Consider the following 18,187-nt stretch of genomic DNA (forward strand, 5'->3'; position numbering starts at 1 on the left):
AACTGTGTAAGAACACAGGATCAGTACCAACCACCTCACTGAAACGTGCTGTTGAAAAATTCATATAGGTGTTTTTCAGAGAAACCATAGGGGTTGTCTAAAAGACTTGTTAGGGGTGTGTTTTTTCAGAGGGCCCTTTTTCCTCCTGGTGCAGTGAGGAAAAACAAATAGTAAAGAATTTTTTGCTTTAACAGAGTCCACAATCTCACTTCGTAACAAATTTCTTGCAGCTTCTGTGGAATCGTGATTTGTATTATCTGATTGTGTGGATAATGACACTCAAGTAGGATTCAGCATTAGTAATTTTTAAAAGTCTTCCTGCTCACTTAACTGTAAAGTAGATAATTTTAATTTACTAATTTATCTTAGTAAGCTCGTTCTCTCTCAAACCAGACATGCTTTCTACTCTTGAGCGCTTCTTATCTTCCGGATAATCAAGGCTTCCTGTAAATGTTAGCTGTTCCTTCCAAGGTTTCAGAGTCCCACTGATCACTTCAGGGGGTAGTTATTTGCCTTGCTTGCTCAAACCAGTCCCTAAATTTTGCCTCTTCCAAGAACTAGACTCCCTTGAATTTGTCTATCCACGAGGCTCAAATTGACACCAGATTTGTTGCTCAGATTCCTTTATTCAGGACAGATAGTAGGTAGCAAGCAATTGATTGCATATCTGTAAACAGCACTGAGCTGAGCAGCATTCAGTCAGATCCTGTAGTTCAGCAGCAGCGATGCAAAGTATCCTAATCCCAGTATATATATATATCTATCTATATCTATATATCTATCTCCTGTGTGTGTATGTATATATATTCAATCAGTTCCACATACTATATGTGTTTCCTAATGGTTATCTCCTTCTTCCATATGCTTTCTATACTCGATCCTTATAGTAAGCATACCCACAAATAGTAGTGGTTAGTAAATCATGAATTTAATAAATTTTATATATACATATCTATATTTGGACATTTCCACTTTGCAGATTGTCCTTCCACAATAATACAGGTGTATTGTGGAGCCTTTAAGTTGTTTTCTGAAATGCAGACAGTCCTGCTCTTTAATCTCTGAAGTACTCTCTCTTTTCCACTTCACTGGTTCAGTCACACAACTGCTATAGTTGGGCTTTGTATTTTTCAAGTCTCTGTAATGTCGCTTTGGCCAGCAGTGTATTCTTCACATAGCACCTTGCCATTAACTTTGGATCACCATTTTCTGATTTGCTTTATTTTTTATTCATCAGTCGTGAAGTTTCACAAGGGAACTGGTCAGCTTTCAACCCAGGCAAAGAACACCTCTTTTCTTGGGGACCGAACTTTAGTTCCAAATGGTTTAATGATACAAGCTGATAGTTGCATCCTATTTGCTGTTTTTATCCATTACAGGATTCAGAAAGGCAATTACTTTAGTATATGTGGCAAGTCCATCATAAACTTTTATCAGTGGTTCACCAGACATTGTGTCTTGCTTTCAAGAATTTGATTATGCTTATACAATCCCAGAGACAATTGCAGCTTTCATTCCAACTGGACCATGCACTTAACAGCTTTTGCAGTCTTGTTTGTCTCTGCTAGAGACTTTGTACATTCTTTGAGCTCTAGTTTGTCACTAAGGACTTCATATGATGGATGGAGGTGGGGCGGGGAATGTAGGAGAAAGTTGGTAATAGTGTAAGAGCAGTCTACTCCAACCCTGCATTTATCAAAGTTTGTGTCTAGATTTTTTGGGTGTAATTTGTATCTTCCAAAGTGAAAGCACGTCCTTCAAGAGCATAGGTTGTTTCTGCAACTTCCTGAAAAAAATTTTCTAAATCTGTGACAAATAGGGATGTACTTCCAGAACACCATGGATTGCTTTGAAAATAAAGAAATTTCTTTATTCTGTAGTGAATTAATGTGAGCACACACATTCCAAGTAGTTAGAAATTATAATTTTTTTAAGCGTTACTGAATGGCTGCAATTTTTACCACATGGGTAGGTGAAGACTCTAAGCTTTTCCAAGAATAAGTCAGTCAGTGCTGCTGGGACTATTCTCTTTGACATGTCCTGGCCTCGTCTTTGAAAATAAACTGCTAGAAAAGTATTCTGTTATGGAACAGTTCTAAAGATAACAACCAAAATCTCACAATCAGCTCTTTTCTTTCTCATATTTTACTCAGGAGGAGGCTATTCTAATTATTTTAATTGTACCATTTAGGTAGAGCAAATAGAATAGATTTAAGTGTTTAAAAGTAAATGCTTTCCTTTGGAAGTTGTTTTTCAAGTGTCGTACTGTGCTGAACACAATATTCTGACGGAAATGTCTGTCTGCCTAATTAGCTGACCCTATTAAGAAGTGGAATTTGCAATAGACCTTGTAAGAGTTTCCACTTAAGCATAACCCAGTATGTTTCTGTATTTTTGTCACAGTATTTGTGTTATTAATCTGTCCCATCCTCATATTTTTCTATTATTATTGTGGGTAATTTTAATGATTTTTCTTTTTAAATAGAGTTTACATAAAGGCAACTCCTAGCTAGAAGAGAATCGCATTCATAAAACAGGGAGTCAGCAATGGGTCCAAGTGCAGCACATTTGTAATCATGTTGGGAGTGCCCATCCTGGTCTTGAAAATACTCTATTTAACAAGCTTCTTTCACCAACCTGTTTTTTTTCTTTTTTTAATTTATTTTAGTATTAGGTGGGAAAAGCGAGTCTTTTCCCTCTCCCATTTGTATTGGCTTTTTTTCAAATAAATCAGTAACTCTTGCACACAAAAACATGGTGATCTTGACATTTTTCTTCTATTTTCTGTCTTACCTCCTACTCCTTCCTATGTTTGCATTTTCCTTTCATTTTTGTCCTAACAAATCTCAATTTTACTGGTCTCAATTCCCAGCGAGTCTTTCAGGCTGCAGCCAGTTGCATGATGCACAGCTCTCCACAGTATTTGGAAATAACAGTTCACTATTGAAGATTTGGTGCAAAATCCTCCTCTGGTCTGCCAGGAATCTTGTTGCCATCATTGCAGTTTATGGTCACTTGATTTGTTTCTGGCTGTTTTCTTCATGAAGTTTGATTTTTAAAATGCTTCAGAATACTAATGGGTACGTTGCAGTTCCCCCTCCTCCAAGTTCAGAGATAATTGTCTTGCTTGAATAGTTTGAGCATGTGCTGAATCAGAGTGTCTTGACAGTGATAACGTCCCCATTATCTGTTGGAACTTTGTGTAATAATGTCAGTTTAGCCTCTTACAGAGTTTTGTCTTCCCTATATAATGCTGGTGCTTACGATATTCAGTTTAGGATCTTGGAACTCCTCCTTCCTTTTTCTCTGGAAGACATTTGAGTCTGAGATTTAACCAAATAAGTAGCAGCTCTGATCAGAACTACTTTCAGCTCATATTTTTGACAAAAAGCAGGATAAGCACCACACGTTCCCTGGATGTGTTCCAACAAATCCATATCCAAATACCCATGCTCATGGGGACTTCCCTATCCTGGGCTAATGGTGTGCAAAGGGATGACACCAGAGGCATGACTCCACAACAGTATTTTAGAGTGCTCCAGACTAAATGCAGCACTGCACACTTGCTCATCCTCAATGGGGGACTGGAAGGTCTTAGATGCTGGCTGGTGGATGCCTGCAGGGTTAATTTTCTGTATCCTTACTAACAGCAAGACTGTTTTTATTACAGTTGCAATAGAGTTTCACATATAGGCATCAGTCAGGAAAAATAGTGTTGGCCTCCTTCGTATGCAATTTTATTGTTTGAATGTTCTACGGACGTATTAAGGAATATGACCTCCTGGTTCATTACCGCCAGACTGGTTTTTATCAGCAGCCCTACTGCATGTTCCACAACAGTAAATCCTGTAGGCTTAAGATTCTTTCATATCAACAAAGACTGCAAAAAATCTCTCTTTCATGATTTCCTCCTGAGCCCTGGGATCCTACAGGACAGCTGTAGAATCATCTACATATTCATGGCATATTTAAACCCACCTTGTACACTGAGTTTACTGGAATATCAAGGTCACCTGGCTTTTCTATTTCCATTGGGGGCACAAAGTTTTAAATTGTCCCTTGGGGGGAAAAAAAAAAAAAAAAAGACCTGGCCGCTGAGGTATAATAGTCTTGGGTTAATTTATCTTAAGAATAAAAAACAGTCCTGCATAGGATCAGTATGAGCAGTGCAAGCCTGAAGAGTTTGCATTTCATTTGAGAAAGTTGGTAAGGGAGTATCTTTAGTTTCTTTGATAGGAGGATGCCGTATTCAGGTATTGATTGATAAAGGTGTCACTTCTAGCATATGCTTTGCATGGATAGTAATCTTTGCTTCACTGATTCTTTGATCTTTCATTGATTATGACTCCCAATGCAAAACTGTGAAGGATGTGGTGCTATAAAATGGATCTTGAGTGCAGATCTAGCCTGTCAGAAATTACACAGAAATTACATAGGAATACTTATTTTGTCTGAATTTCTCAGCTAAACCAGACTTGTTATCCATAGCTCACTACAGGTATTTGGTCTATTTTATTTATTATTTTTAATACTTGTTTGTCTTGTAGAACAGAAGGGACAGCTGTTGAAGGTATCTGTGGTAAAACATTGAATATAGCAGTCAATATTTTTGGGTAATGTTGTACTTTGGAATAACAGTGACAAGCAAGAGACCATGATGAAATGGATTTAATCTCTTTTCTTAGTACTTCACTGCCAAATTTGTCAAACGTTGGCTTCACTCGAATTGGGTATGACATGTGGGGTAGGGTCTCAAGGACTTAAGAGTGGTGGAGAGAATGAAGGAAAAAAGCAAATTAGCACTTGAGGTGGGTGATGCAATCAGGAGAGACAAGGAAGGAAGAAGACTTTGTGCAAACAAATGAATCTTTAATAATAAAGTTTTGTTTCTAGAAGGACACGTGTGCTTTGTATAGAGAGGATTCATCCATAGAAACCCTCAACTGTGTTAAACCAAGCAGTATTTTAAGTCTGTGTAAAAAGTAACCTCTTTGTGTTATAAAAGATGTAAAGTAAGCCAGGGCTCTGAGTGAAATCAGAATTACAGCATGTTCTGTAATGTCAAGAGACTTCCAGAAGTTTCCTGCTCTAGGTGCAGTAGTTAAGTACAGCACCCAGGAGAATTATTAAACAAAAATTAAGTATATATATAGGCAAGTCTTTTTGGCCAGTATTCTCACTCCTGTGGCACGCGATATCCTGAGCACTTCAGTGTTGATCTTCAATTGCTTACATTTGCACTGACTAGTTTGTAGGGAAAATCAGGTTTTATGATTTAGGAAGCACTTCAGCTTTCTTTCCTCCCCAGTTTGCTGTTCGCCACTTGGGTCTCAGCTTTAAGAGCGTAAAGGAAGCATGGGATGTATATATGGAGCATGGTTTACTATATCCTGCTTCGCTGCCTGTATGACATTTGCTGATTTGGTTTCCTGTAAAAACTGATATATCAGCTCACTTCTGGTCATAGATAACAGGCAGGAAGACCTGCCAGGACTCCTAAGAATAGTCCGTATAAATCCTCCATGCAGCACAGAGCTGAAGTGAATATTTTTATTTTAGGAAGAAAAAGCAAATGGCATGTTTTGATACTGCAGAAGGAAGCTGTTCTCAGAAAATACAGATATTTTAAGTTGTTCATGATTTCAAACCCATTGCTCTACAGAAAGCTTAGATAAGTTGACAATGTCAGTATGAAATGAAATAAGAGAGAACGAAGCTGTCGTGCCATTGCTGTCTTGATTGCTTGGCACCCTGCCATAACGGGTCTGCCTGAGCAGTTACACACTGTACTGGCTGAAATAACAAGTGGCAGGGTTGCTGTTGTACCTTCAGGAACAGACTGTGAGGATCTCTTGTACTGAACTGAATGCTGCAGATACCTAATATCTAGGATTGCTAGTGGAGGTAATCTAATTTGGGTTTAAAGGCAGATAACACAGCTAGCTACTAGTGAATGAAAAATCAGTATGTTTTATCTAAGGACTCCCATAGTGCTTGAAATGACAGAAGTGCTTTAAATATTAAGAGTTTTCTTCCATGAAATTGTGGAGATGTCAAATTATAGAAAAGACTAGTCCTGACAAAAAGAATGTCCAATAAAGGGAAAAACCTACCCTATCACAAAACTATTCTTAACCTATCAGAGTAATTGTTGCCACTTGAATTCTTCTGATTTAACTGCCATTTAATCAGTTTTGAGACTTCACATTTAGGATTAAACTAACAGCTAGGTTTCACATTTTCAAAGTAATTTTGATGCCTAACTCCCACCGAAATGAGGCATCTAAATAATCCAGCCATGGCTGTGGCTGATCTCTTGCTTCTAGCCAAGGCACCAGGAAAGGCAAATAACTAATCCCAAACCCTGCCTGGTTTGGGATTATTATGCCTTTTCTCTAGGCACCTTTTACTGAATGTTCTTTCCCATGTGTGGTTTGGGGGTTTTGTTTTGTTTTGTTTTTTAATTTGACTTGCATAAGAAATATTTGTCCATCTATGGAAACACCTACAAAAGTTGGAGTCCAGGTCACCCATAAACAACCTGTATCTGTATGAAAACAGGACATGAAGCTCTCCTGGTAACAGGACCATGGCTGTTTGGCCAGGGAGGAGGTACAGGACTCTTCTGTAGGAGAGAAAGGGAGAATGCAAGAGGCTCCTCAGCCCTACAGTGCTGCCTATGTCCACATGTGTGAGGGCTGATCCCCTCTGCTGGTGCAAAAGATATAATAATCACAGAAAATAGTACCATACTCTGAATTATTTTATGGGGCGGGACATTTTTCAGCTAGGCCCTAGACTAGGTGCTATTGCCTATCGTTTTGGTCTTTTACGTGGTTTTCAGAACCATGTTGGAATTTGGCTCCCTGCTGTTCTGAGGAGAGATTTTGTGATTGTACTTTATCACTCACTCTGCAAACAAGTTTTATCATGAGGAACATGATAATCTTGCCTATGACTGGTCATCTTCTTACAGGTATTGATTGACCTACACACTACGCTACATCATCGTTGCCTTAAACTGCTGAAATGAGGCACGCAGCGACTGTGCCACATGCCATGAACATGCAGAAAACCTGTAGCTGAGGTTAAATTCCAGGAGCCCTGGATTCTAGTCCTGTTTGCACATCATGAGAGTGCTGTTTCCCTGGATTCAAAATCTCTTGGCGTAGCTCCCGGGAATCTGGACTACTTCCCTTTCAGATTTTACAAAGTCATTATTCATAAATATTCTCAAGGAAATGCCTGTTGAGTCTGTTACACAGTGGTACAAGACAATTCACTTAAATCTCAACATTTTAAAATATTTCTTTTAATGGGAAACCAGTTGTACAAGTATCAGTGAAATTGGCTGTTTTCCTTACATATACAACAGGTACAGCTTGGCTTTGAGGCAGCGTGAGATTTTCTGACTCCTCGTAACTCTTCCCAGTAGGAGAGAAAAAGGTGACTCAGTCTCTCTGCTTTTTCATGCCAGGGCATTTCTGCTGAAAATGCTACCCAGTGAAGAGCTGAAGTGATGGCTTGCATTAAGATACTTCTGGCCTGAGTCAATCATTTCACTACTGAGCAGTTTTCAGATGGCAGGTAGTGCTGTTCATGTGTTTAACATGTTGCTACATTTCTTAATAACTTTGGAGCTCTTGCAAAACTTCTCAAAATTCAAGGCAAGGCTGTTGAATTTCCCAGAAATGATGATTTGTAGACTTAGACTCACCCCTCATGTTATCAAAACTTTGTAAGAGGAAGAGATCAGTTTAAATTTGTCTTCTTTTTATCTTTCTCCCACTAAGACCTAGTGCAGCAGACACTGCACCGAGAGGAGGTGGTAAGGTGATTATCTCTTGGAGCAGCACTGCTCTGAAGTTCAGCTATGGATGAGCAGATGGAGGAAAAAGCGAGAAGGCTCGTTACTGCAACGCCGGCAGCCTCCCAAGATGCAGGTAAGGATTAAGCCCCAAGGTATGTTTTACGCCAGTCCCAGCCTCCTCTTTCAGTATGGGCCTTCTCACAGCAGCACTCGGCATCCCAGCCCCTCCTCACCCCCTGGCAGATCTGCTCCCTCCATCAGAGCTACTCCCACACACCTGGTAGTACCAGCCTCCCTCCCTCTACCCCTCTCTTGCAAGTCATCCTCCTTCAATGCATACCTCTTCAGACTGCAATCTATGAAATTGTTACACGGCTTTTATTTCATTGGAAATAGGCTGGAGGGTAGAATAGCTTTGAGACTATCTCGGCCACTTTTTGGCTCATAAATTTCGCTATTCGATACTCAATATACACATCACTATATCTGCTCCTCTAGTAAGTTGAGGGAGGTAGTAACTCTTTCGTTTTAAGGGTAAGGAAGTGAAGGCAGGAATAAAGCGAAACACAGGATCACTAAGTTAGGTACTTAGGACTGGCTTTATGGAGAACTGTGTGTTCATCAGGACGGGCGATGTTCCTGGGTGACACTGCAGGGACAGGACACGTGCTGTGCAGATCTGAAATCCACTGTGGGAGGCATCTGTTGCCGTACACGTGTTCAGATCTAATGCACCCTGCTGTGGTCTAATGAATCATCCTGTCTTGTGAATCTAGCATGACAATCACTTTTCAAGCAAACTTGGTGAAATGCATCTGAATGCATAAACAGTTTTGGACTAATCAAACTTACATTATTTGATGACTAAACAATGTCAAATAAAAACATCATTATCAATCTCGGTCATTCTCAGGAGAGACGAACCTAGCACATTTATGAGCAAAACGCAGGGTGAGCTGTAGTGGGGCAGAGGGCCATGTCATGCCTCTGGTGCTGGCCTAAAGGGAAGTCACTTGGAGGGACACTCAGTCTGTTCTGGCACAGACAGACCTGAGGCGTGGAAATTTTATTCCCTTCTGCAGGAAATATTACCAAAAGAAAAATCCTGTTGTTGAAATTAGAATGAAATGTAACAATGTTCTGCAAAATAAAATTTCATTTTTCCCCTACTATATTGAAAGTGCAATAATATGTACTCAGTGACTGCTTAGTTTATATGATAGTTCATAATATTTCAGTTTTACTGACCTCATTTTCTGATGAAAAAAAAAAATTAAATTCTGCAAAAATGGCGAATAAAATTCCAGACAGCACAGGCTTACGGAGTTAATTGAATAAGACAGGAGGTTTGAACATTAAATCAAGATTTAACTGCAATTCTCAGTGCCTTTAATGAAATTAGGTATATTTCCTTCCAAAAATCTAATATTTTGCCCATGGATAAACCCTATAATACAGGTAACACTTCATAAACTTGAGGTCAGCATATGTTTAAAGTTCTGTAACAATAATCTGACTAATATTAGAGATAGTATCAATTTTTAAAAAAATAAGTGCCTTTTTTTAACTCTTACTATTGTTTAGTTTTATAGATCTTTGGGAAATTGCACTGAAACCTGTTTCCTTTTTTCAAATAAAACTCCTCTGTCACATGTGTGCAGTACTTTGCTACTGTAACCATCATGAATTAATATTCACAATGGCAGAGACCTACTGGCGTACTGATCATGGATGTAGACTTTTATTTGTAATAAATAATATTGCAAAGTTGCTCAACTGCTACCCAACAGAATAGTTGCCAAAACAATGTTTTAAAGATTTCTCAGGTATTCCCTTAATACTTATAAGAATGCCATAGTATTCCTATTCTAGTGAGACAAGATCAAATATGTGGTTAAAGAGTGTGGCCTATGATTTAATCCAAAATTAGATTATTTGAAGTAAAGTTAAAACAAACAAAGAAAGAAACCCCCAAATAACCCTCTTCTCTGCAAACAAAGCCAACCCAGACTCTCTACCTGACAGTTACCTATTGATCCCATAACCTGCTCAGAAGTTTCTTCTTAAATACTGTCTCCTACTGATTTATTTCTGTCCTAAAGGATGATAGTTCTTGAAGGACCTCTGACAGCTCATGTCTATGGTTATATTTTGAGTTGATAGTGACAATGGAGATGAAGACTGTTGTTTTTGAATTAAACTGGATTTTTTTGTGCTTGTACCATGATACGGCAAATAGAAAGGACTGACAAACCAGCCCTGCACCATTTATCCTTTTAGCTTTCTCTATCATGTCCCAAGTTTTGCCTTTCTTTCCTAAAAAACCCCCCTGTTTTCTGGTAGGAAAATATCTTCATCCTTGATTAAACACTGTTTCATTTGCAAACTGCCATATTTCTGCTGTGTCTCTTTTTAACCATGATAAATAACTAGAATTGAGTGTACAGCTCAAAGGTAGTAACTGTTATCAGTATGTTATGGCATTACATTGATTTCAAGGTGTGCTCTGCTCGACTCCCAGTGAGTTCCAAATTTTGCTGACCTTTGACTCTGCAATAATATCCACACAGTTGGATATTATTATGCATGAAGACAACTTTGAGACCACTGGTGTACTTGTAAAGTTATGAGGGGGATTAAAATTATGTATTTATTTTGTTAATTGAGAAGTAGTCTATCAAAAGACTTATAGCACCCAGATAAATGAGAGGTGGCAGTCCAGAGCTTTATAATTGTGTCTTGTGCAGATAACAGTGCTGTAGGTCCCACTGCTCTGGTTGCATACAGCTCTTTGCCATGCAGAGCACTGTAATTAAAACAAAATTCCCACAGTTATAGCTTAGGAGTGCTTTATTGTTACAGAATGGGAGAGACAACTGAATAGACTGTGAAGAGCAACCAATGCTTACTGCAGTGGCATTCCCTTTCTCCCTCCTGGCTGGAGGGGATTTATTGCATGGATTTCAAGTTTGAGAGCGATTCTGTTCTGGGAGTGAGCTAAGTTACTCCCAAATCTGTGGTGAGCTATTTTCTTCCTGTACAGCAGATACCTGCCATGGGTATGTAGGCAGATGATAGAGAAATTAAGTTAATCCCATTTGCTCTATGCTGGACAACTGAAAGGTAAAAAAGGTAATTCAAAAGTTTGTTTGTTTGTTTGTTTTTTAAGAAAAGCATGTAGGGCTTCATAATAAAGGCTTGAGGTGCTGCCTTGAGAAAACCAAAAAAAGTTACTCAGATTTAACATTTATTCTATTGCTCTACATAGCACAATGATGTATGTAACTTATTCAGGAATGCAGGCCAAGGCTTAAGTTAGGTAAGACTGGACATCCGAGGTGTTCACAGAAGGGCATGAGGTCCAAATTGCTGCTTTCTTTCTCTCCACTGACAGCAAAGGAAGGTTAGAATGATTGTACTGCTGTCTTAGGAGTTGTGTAGGTGGGCTGAACACATTTGGGCATTTAGAGGAGATTTTTTTGTGGGATTTAAAGTAATTACAGAACAACGAATCTACTTTCTTGGCTGTGCTTTACTTTTTTTTTTTCCTTACCAGTGGTCAATATTTCTTGTTGAGATATTGGTATTGTAAAACCAGTGCTGAACTGGATCCTACTTATGTTCACTGTTCCTATTAGCTGTCTAATTTCTACATGCTAGCAGAAGTCAACAGGATGAGCTTAAGCCCTGCAAAGAAGGAGTTGAGATGAAAAAGTGCTGAAAGTTTTCATAACCCTTATTTCTGCCAGTTCCTGTATAGAGGAAAGGTGCCTGATTCAGCCTTATCTACATTTGAAATCAGCTCTGGTGACTGTTGGTCAGCATTCATAGGTTTGCATCTTCACTCTTGGCAAAATAATGCTATAATTTTTCCTCAATTTGATAGTTACATTTAGTTTGTCTGTCACTGAAAATTCTTAGAGAAAATTCAAGATTTCTGTCCATTTTCTGTGATTTTCCTCTTAGCTTTTAATTCCTTTTGACCCCTGAAAGATTCTGGTTTAAATAAAGGTAAATTCTCTGACTCCCATATACTAATTAGAATGTATAGAATAGTAAAGTTCTTGAAATGATCTTCATAAATAACGTTTTAGTCTGTGTCTGCTGTGGTTTAACCCCAGCCAGCAGCTAAGCCCCATGCAGCTGCTCACTCACTCCCCTGCAGTGGGATGGGGGAGAGAATCAGAAAGGTAAAAGTGAGAAACCTTGTGGGTTGAGATAAAGACAGTTAAATAGATAAAGCAAAAAGCTGCATGCACAAGCAGAGCAAAATAAGGAATTTGTTTACAACTTCCCATCAGCAGGTAGGTGTTCAGCCATCTCCAGGAAAGCAGGGCCTTGGGAAGACAGATGCCATGACCCCCAACGTCTCCCCTTCCTCCTCCTCCTCTCCTTCCCAGCTTTTATTGCTGAGCATGACATCATACAGTCTGGAATATCCCTTTGGTCAGTTGGGGTCAGCTGTCCTGTCTGTGTCTCCTCCCAACTTCTTGCCCACTCCCAACCTACTCGCTGACAGGGCAGCGTGAGAAGCAGAAAAGGCTGTGCAAGCACTGTTCAGCAATAACTAAAACATCTCTGTGTTACCTACACTGGTTTGGTCATAAATCCACAACCTAGCACGATCTGAGCTGCTATGAAGAAAATTAACTCCATCCCAGCCAAAACCAGTACCGTGTCTAACTTTAATTAGCTCTTTACAACAATACAATCTTCTAGAAAGCTCACTCTCAAGAATCATTCAATAGTGTGAGAATGTTGTTTAAATATTCTAGGATGACTAATGAAATGCTGAAATGTTTCCATTATAGGTAACCTGTTGTAGCATCAAAAAACCTTCGGTCGGTTGCATATAAACTATCTCGCTGTTCACAGACTAAGAGTGTAATGTCTGTATCAAGAGAGCAAGCATTTACAACTTGATATCTCACAAGCAAGTTGTGATGTCAGGCATTTAAAGAAAAATAAAGAGAAGAATTAAGCTAGGGAGAAGTCATCAGCATCTTCCACTGCAGAACTTACAAACATTGGTGTCTTAATGCTGGAAGGCTTCATGATGCCTGTGGAAGAAATCTTTCAATACAAAAATCTTTGATACCTTTGGATTCTGTTTAAACCAGGCAGTTTTTCTTGGTGGGTGGATAGAAAGTGGCCCAGTTTATGGCTACATTCCTCCCTGTCCCTAAGCAGAATATCTTTACTTTCCAGGCTATTCTCTGAAATGCATATAACTTACAAAGTTTCTCATTTTGAGATAAAAAATCATGTATATGCTGAACTGGTGGCTTGTCTAAGGAGACATCCTTTCATTAAAAGAAAGAAAGTCTCAGCTGTGTTCACCAAGTAGCCCCTAACATAATATGCTATTTTTAAGATGTGAACACCTTATAACTAAGGACCTCTTATCTGTATTTTATACAAAACAGTCTCCACCCCACAATCCAATATCTAGCTGTATTTCTGAGACATGACATAGTAGAATACCATAGAAAAATCAAATTAGAACTAATAAAAGGCACATGACAGCATCTATGTAGGCACACTGGGTGTTCTACAGCCACAGATCTTCTCTCCTTTGCCACTTGAGACTCCTCTATGATGACAGAAAGAAGAAACCTTCTAGAATTTCTTCACCCGGCCTGAGCATCTGAAAACTTTGTGCTGTATTTACTGTGGCTTTGAACTATGCAGGCAACACTCATTTGTAGCTGTAAGCAACCAGAAATGCAAGAGCATGGACGTTTCTCTTTTTTTTCATAGTGTGGGTCAAGCATAAACTGAACTTGAAATGTTAGAAATCATGAAAGTATACATACACTCCCAATAGCCATGTATATTTATGAAGCAGTTAAAGTATATGCAAGGAACAATGACACTCTTGCTTTGCAGTAAAGGCAGAATGTTGGAATTTTTAATGTTTTTTAAATTTAAAGCACAGATAAAAGATTGTATTGGTTGAATTTAAAGTGAATATTGTACATGATATTAACAGCATCCTCAAGGCACTTTTACTAGGTAAAGGTTCTCTGGTGACAGATATTAAAGCCTTGACTGTTCTCCTTCCTAAAACATTTTATTATATTTTGTTTTTAGAAATCAGAAACCTCAAAATCAATTTTTGAATAACATTTCAGAGAAATCTGATTTGCATAAAGAGGAAATATTAACTTTGCTAATTTGTATTTTTTTTCCCCCTACTCAATGTCTTGTTTATGTAGCTTCTTAATATAGTATAGGTAGTACGGTAATAGTGAGGATACAAATGATGCCCATTTTGTTCTTGAGTATGTGTTTATTATATATGACTATGCAAACATTAGAAATGTATAGAAAACTACTGAATGCCATCTGAGAGGTACAGGTTCCCATGTGAAACATCAAAAACTAGCTTGGATGCAAATGTGAAAAAACGGATAATAATCCAGTTGTTTTGCTTCAACACAAACAAAATAGGCATATAATGTTTCAGGTCTGGATATGATTTCATTTAGACTGAACTTTCCATCTTCCTGTTGACTACCAAAGTCAAGGGCCACTGTGACTTCAGGATTTCAGGGTATTTTGCCAGTGCCAGAATCAGAGAGGGTCTGACCTGTTTCAGAGGAATTTAGGCCTTTCTGTTCCAAGTGTAAATGGCAGCTGGCTTGCTACCCACAGAGAGAGTTGAAAACATATGTCTATCTAGGGCGCGTATCCTGCCATTAGTTATTTAGCAGATTGGACTTCTGCTAACTATTTCCCTACAAATCACTATAGCCTTAGACTTTGCTGAATCCTTTTGCCTCAAAAGTCAGAAAATCTTTCCCTTGGACTGTAACAGAACAGAATATATGATTCATGTATTTGCGTGACAATTCCCAAAGAGCAAGCCAGATCCAGACATAATTGTTGAGGAGTATGCTGCAGACGAGACATGGAGGCTACGTGAATAAGCTCATCGAGACTTGTCCTGCTCTAGACAGGGGGTGTGTGTGGGGGTGGGGGTGTGTATATATATATATATAATCCCCCCCCCCCCAATTGCTTTGAAGTGGCAGTGTCTCCAATGTGTGCAAGGGAAAATGAGAAAAAGGCAGTTTTCAGATCAGGAAGGGAGCTAATTTGGTGAGGCACAGATGCCAAGAAAGGATGGAATACTCGTTTTGGAAGTTGCTCTTCTGATATCTGATTTTGGTTGGAAGGGACCTCTGGAAGTCATCTAGTATGACCCTCTCCCCAAAGCAGGGCTAACTTGAAACTTAGATCAGGTTGCTTAGCTCCTTGTCCAGTCCAAAGAATGGCCTAATGCAGTTCCTTCTGTCACTTCAGAGTATAGCTCATTCCTGGTGCAGCCACCGACTGCTGAACACGTATAACTCTACTCATTTCCATTTTTCTGCCTGTTTGTGTGACACACATATGCAATTAAGGTATGTACAGTCCTTTGATACTTGAATCATCTCGGTTTAATCTAAAGACTTTTGTGGCAGTTGTACTTATATTGAGACAACTTCACACAGTGTCTCGCTTCTCTGTTTATCTTGGGCCAAAAGAATACCATGAATTCCCAAACTTTCAGTGATGGTCTTACAAATAACATTATTCTGTTGGGGCAGCAACATTATTCTCCATCTTCTGACTTGTTCCTTCTAACACTAGATGCTTTCCTGGTCTTCCAGGTGTTGCTAACTGCTAGTGAAATAAATATGTAAACAAATATTAAGGTGACTTAGGAAAATATTTTTTCTTCCATCTCTAAAAACACTTTTCATACATGCTTTGAATGCCTGAATCTTTTGAAAGTGGTAGTGCTAGAATATGGAGGGATTCTTCATTTCTGAATTATGATTGTTTGAATTAGCTATAATCTTCTCAGTATAAGCACTCAGAGCTTCTGGTTGTTTGGCATAAAGGCCATTGCAAATAGTTAGCGAATAATAAATATCTGCCATACGCTGCAGCAAGAGATGAAGTTTCCCAGATGAGAATTCATCAACATAACAATACAGAACATTGCCGATTATGGCTGAAATACTTCCCACCTCCTGTCCCTGGGCCAGGCTGTTCCTGACCTTTACACAGGTCCACAGATGTCATGAGAAATTATGAAGCACTTCCTCTTTACTCCCTGCACGTAGTCCACAGGAGGGCCCAGCACAGCTGAAGTGCCTCCTGGAATCCCTTCCGATGTTAATGGGAGTTTCATCATTGACTTCAAATGAGCTTGGACTTCATATCCACTGTTTCTTCTCCTCTAATAATATTGCCAAATTACCGTCTCACTCTGCCCTCTCTCCTTCCACACTAATCTCACACTGGTGTTTCCCTGGACGTGCTCTACTCTTTCACCCAGACCTTCCAGCAAGGAGGCTTTTGAAGATGTTCAATACTTACCAGAGATTTCCGAGTGCATGACAGTACAGGGATAGCTGCTGTACAACATGCTTCACACACATGGTGGGTTTGATGCTTCGCAAATTCATGTATGCTGTATCACAATGCTCAGTAAGTCCCATATGTTACAAATGCCTCTATATGTAAAACAGCAGTAAGACTGATGTTTAAAATCCATTTGGGACCCTTCAGACTGTATATTGGTAACAGCCTCTGAGGAATAACATGCTGCTCCCCACAAAAAAGCACACGGGGAGGTATCGTAGCCAGCACAGCAAGAAGCCATAAAAACCTCAAGGGTCTAAAGGTGCTCTAAAGGTACCTTCCTTTTCAGAAGGACTATTTAATTCCACGTAGGTGCTTCAGTTTGTGAAAACCCAGCTAGCAAGCAAGGTTCTGTTTTTCTCGCGCTCTGATTCACGAGCAAGATTTGAATCCTGTTAACAGCAGATACAGCCACCACAGTCAGAATAATAAATAAATCGGTTGAATTTCATTTATTGGAGCTCAGAAAAATGCCTCGTTAAGAGTTTTTAAGCCCGTGCGTCCCCTCAGGCTCTTCCTCCCCCCCCCCCCCCCCCCCCGAGGGCCAGGCTGTGCCTCCCGCCCCGTCCCCGCGTTCCGCTCCCCGCCGGTCGTTGGAGCAACCTGCTCGCACGTGGGGGAGGAGTGATGGGGACGGGCGGGGGGGTAACCCAAATCCCGGTTCCCCAAAAGTAGGTCTCTGCTACTCCCGCAGTCCTCACGCTCGGGAGAAACCCGGTCGTTCGAGCGGGGGTTTTGTTTGAGGCTTGAGTTCACCTCAGAAAGAGAGGAGGAGGAGGAAGGATGTCCTGCTCCCTCGGCGCGGGTTTGGCTAATTTTCTTGGAAAACAAACCAGTGACACACATGCGACGCTGACAGGGTAGCAAAGGGGATTAAAAAAAAAAACAAAAAAACCAGCACCACAACAACAAAAAAAACCCCAGCCCTCCTCTCAGCTATCACCACTTTATCACCTGCATGTGCCTGGAAGGAGGCTCTTCCCTCCGCTGAGGGGAAAAAAAAAAAATCAGCTTAGGAAAGCAAAGTTTGAACAGCGAATTCCTGTTATTTCAAAACGCCCCATGTGACAGGATATTTCCTTATCATTTCGAGCCCAGAGCTTTCCCCTGATCCACCAGCCCTTCACAAGTGCGGAGGACCTGCCCGGCGGGAAACCCTCTCCTCACAGCGGCGGGGCGCCACGGGCGAAGCCGCGGCGATGGCTCCTTCCCCGCTCCTGCTTCTCCTCGCACTTCTCCCCCGGGTTTTTCCGCTGCTGGGTAAGTGCCCGCAGGGGCTGTGCGGGATGAGACGTGCCGAGAAAGGAGCGGGGTCGTGGCGGGCACCGAGCCCAGCCAGACCGTGGAGGGGGGGGTAGGTAGAAAACGTCCGCGCAGGTGGAGAAGCCCGCGGCCATTTTAACCCCCTCGGTGCTGCCTGAGAAGAGCCTCGATGCGGCGGGGCGGGCGGCTGAGGGAGGGCCCGAGGGGAGGCGGTAGCCTCCCCTCGGGCCCTCCCTCAGCCGCCCGCCCCAGCTGCCCGCCCCAGCTGCCTCCCCTCTTCGTCCGCACCCGGAGGTACCCAGCGGGCAAAGCTGCCCGACGAGGCGGCCTTTTGGGTGGCAGTGGTGGTGTGGGTGCCAGACCAACCTGTTACCGGCGGTGCCTCGGTTTCCCTAGGCCTGGGGACCTGCTTTTGGCAGCTGGCTTTCGTGGGGGGATGTTGAGGTAGCTGAGGTATTGGCACGGCTGAGGGCTGCGAAAACAGGTGAAAGCTGTGTTTCTGGGTGAAACCTGGAGCTTACACCCGCGCGCTCTGAGAATTACCATCATTTCCAGCGCGCAGCTATTTTTCAGTGAAAGTTTTGCATCTGCCCTTCCTGAAAGCCTCTCGGCATCCTCCACGCTCCAGGTTGAGGTCTACTGAAGCAAAACTTCATAACGCTGCCTTGTAACCATTCTTGCTTTGTGCAATTAGCA

The 18,187-nt window shown here is 40.9% G+C and overlaps 1 protein-coding gene across 1 annotated transcript in view; it reads left to right on the forward strand.

Moving 5' to 3' along the window:
* The first annotated feature begins 17,335 nt into the window (after positions 1–17,335).
* Positions 17,336–18,187, forward strand: part of LOC104314942 (mannose receptor C-type 1) — a 61,745-nt gene continuing 60,893 nt past the window's right edge. Inside the window, exon 1 of the mRNA XM_069776286.1 lies at positions 17,336–17,488. Coding sequence (XP_069632387.1) covers positions 17,428–17,488 — 61 coding nt within the window. The 5' untranslated portion in view covers positions 17,336–17,427. The remainder of the gene's footprint in view (positions 17,489–18,187) is intronic.

Source organism: Haliaeetus albicilla, chromosome 2 (assembly GCF_947461875.1).
Source record: "Haliaeetus albicilla chromosome 2, bHalAlb1.1, whole genome shotgun sequence".
NCBI classification, from domain to species: Eukaryota; Metazoa; Chordata; class Aves; order Accipitriformes; family Accipitridae; genus Haliaeetus; species Haliaeetus albicilla.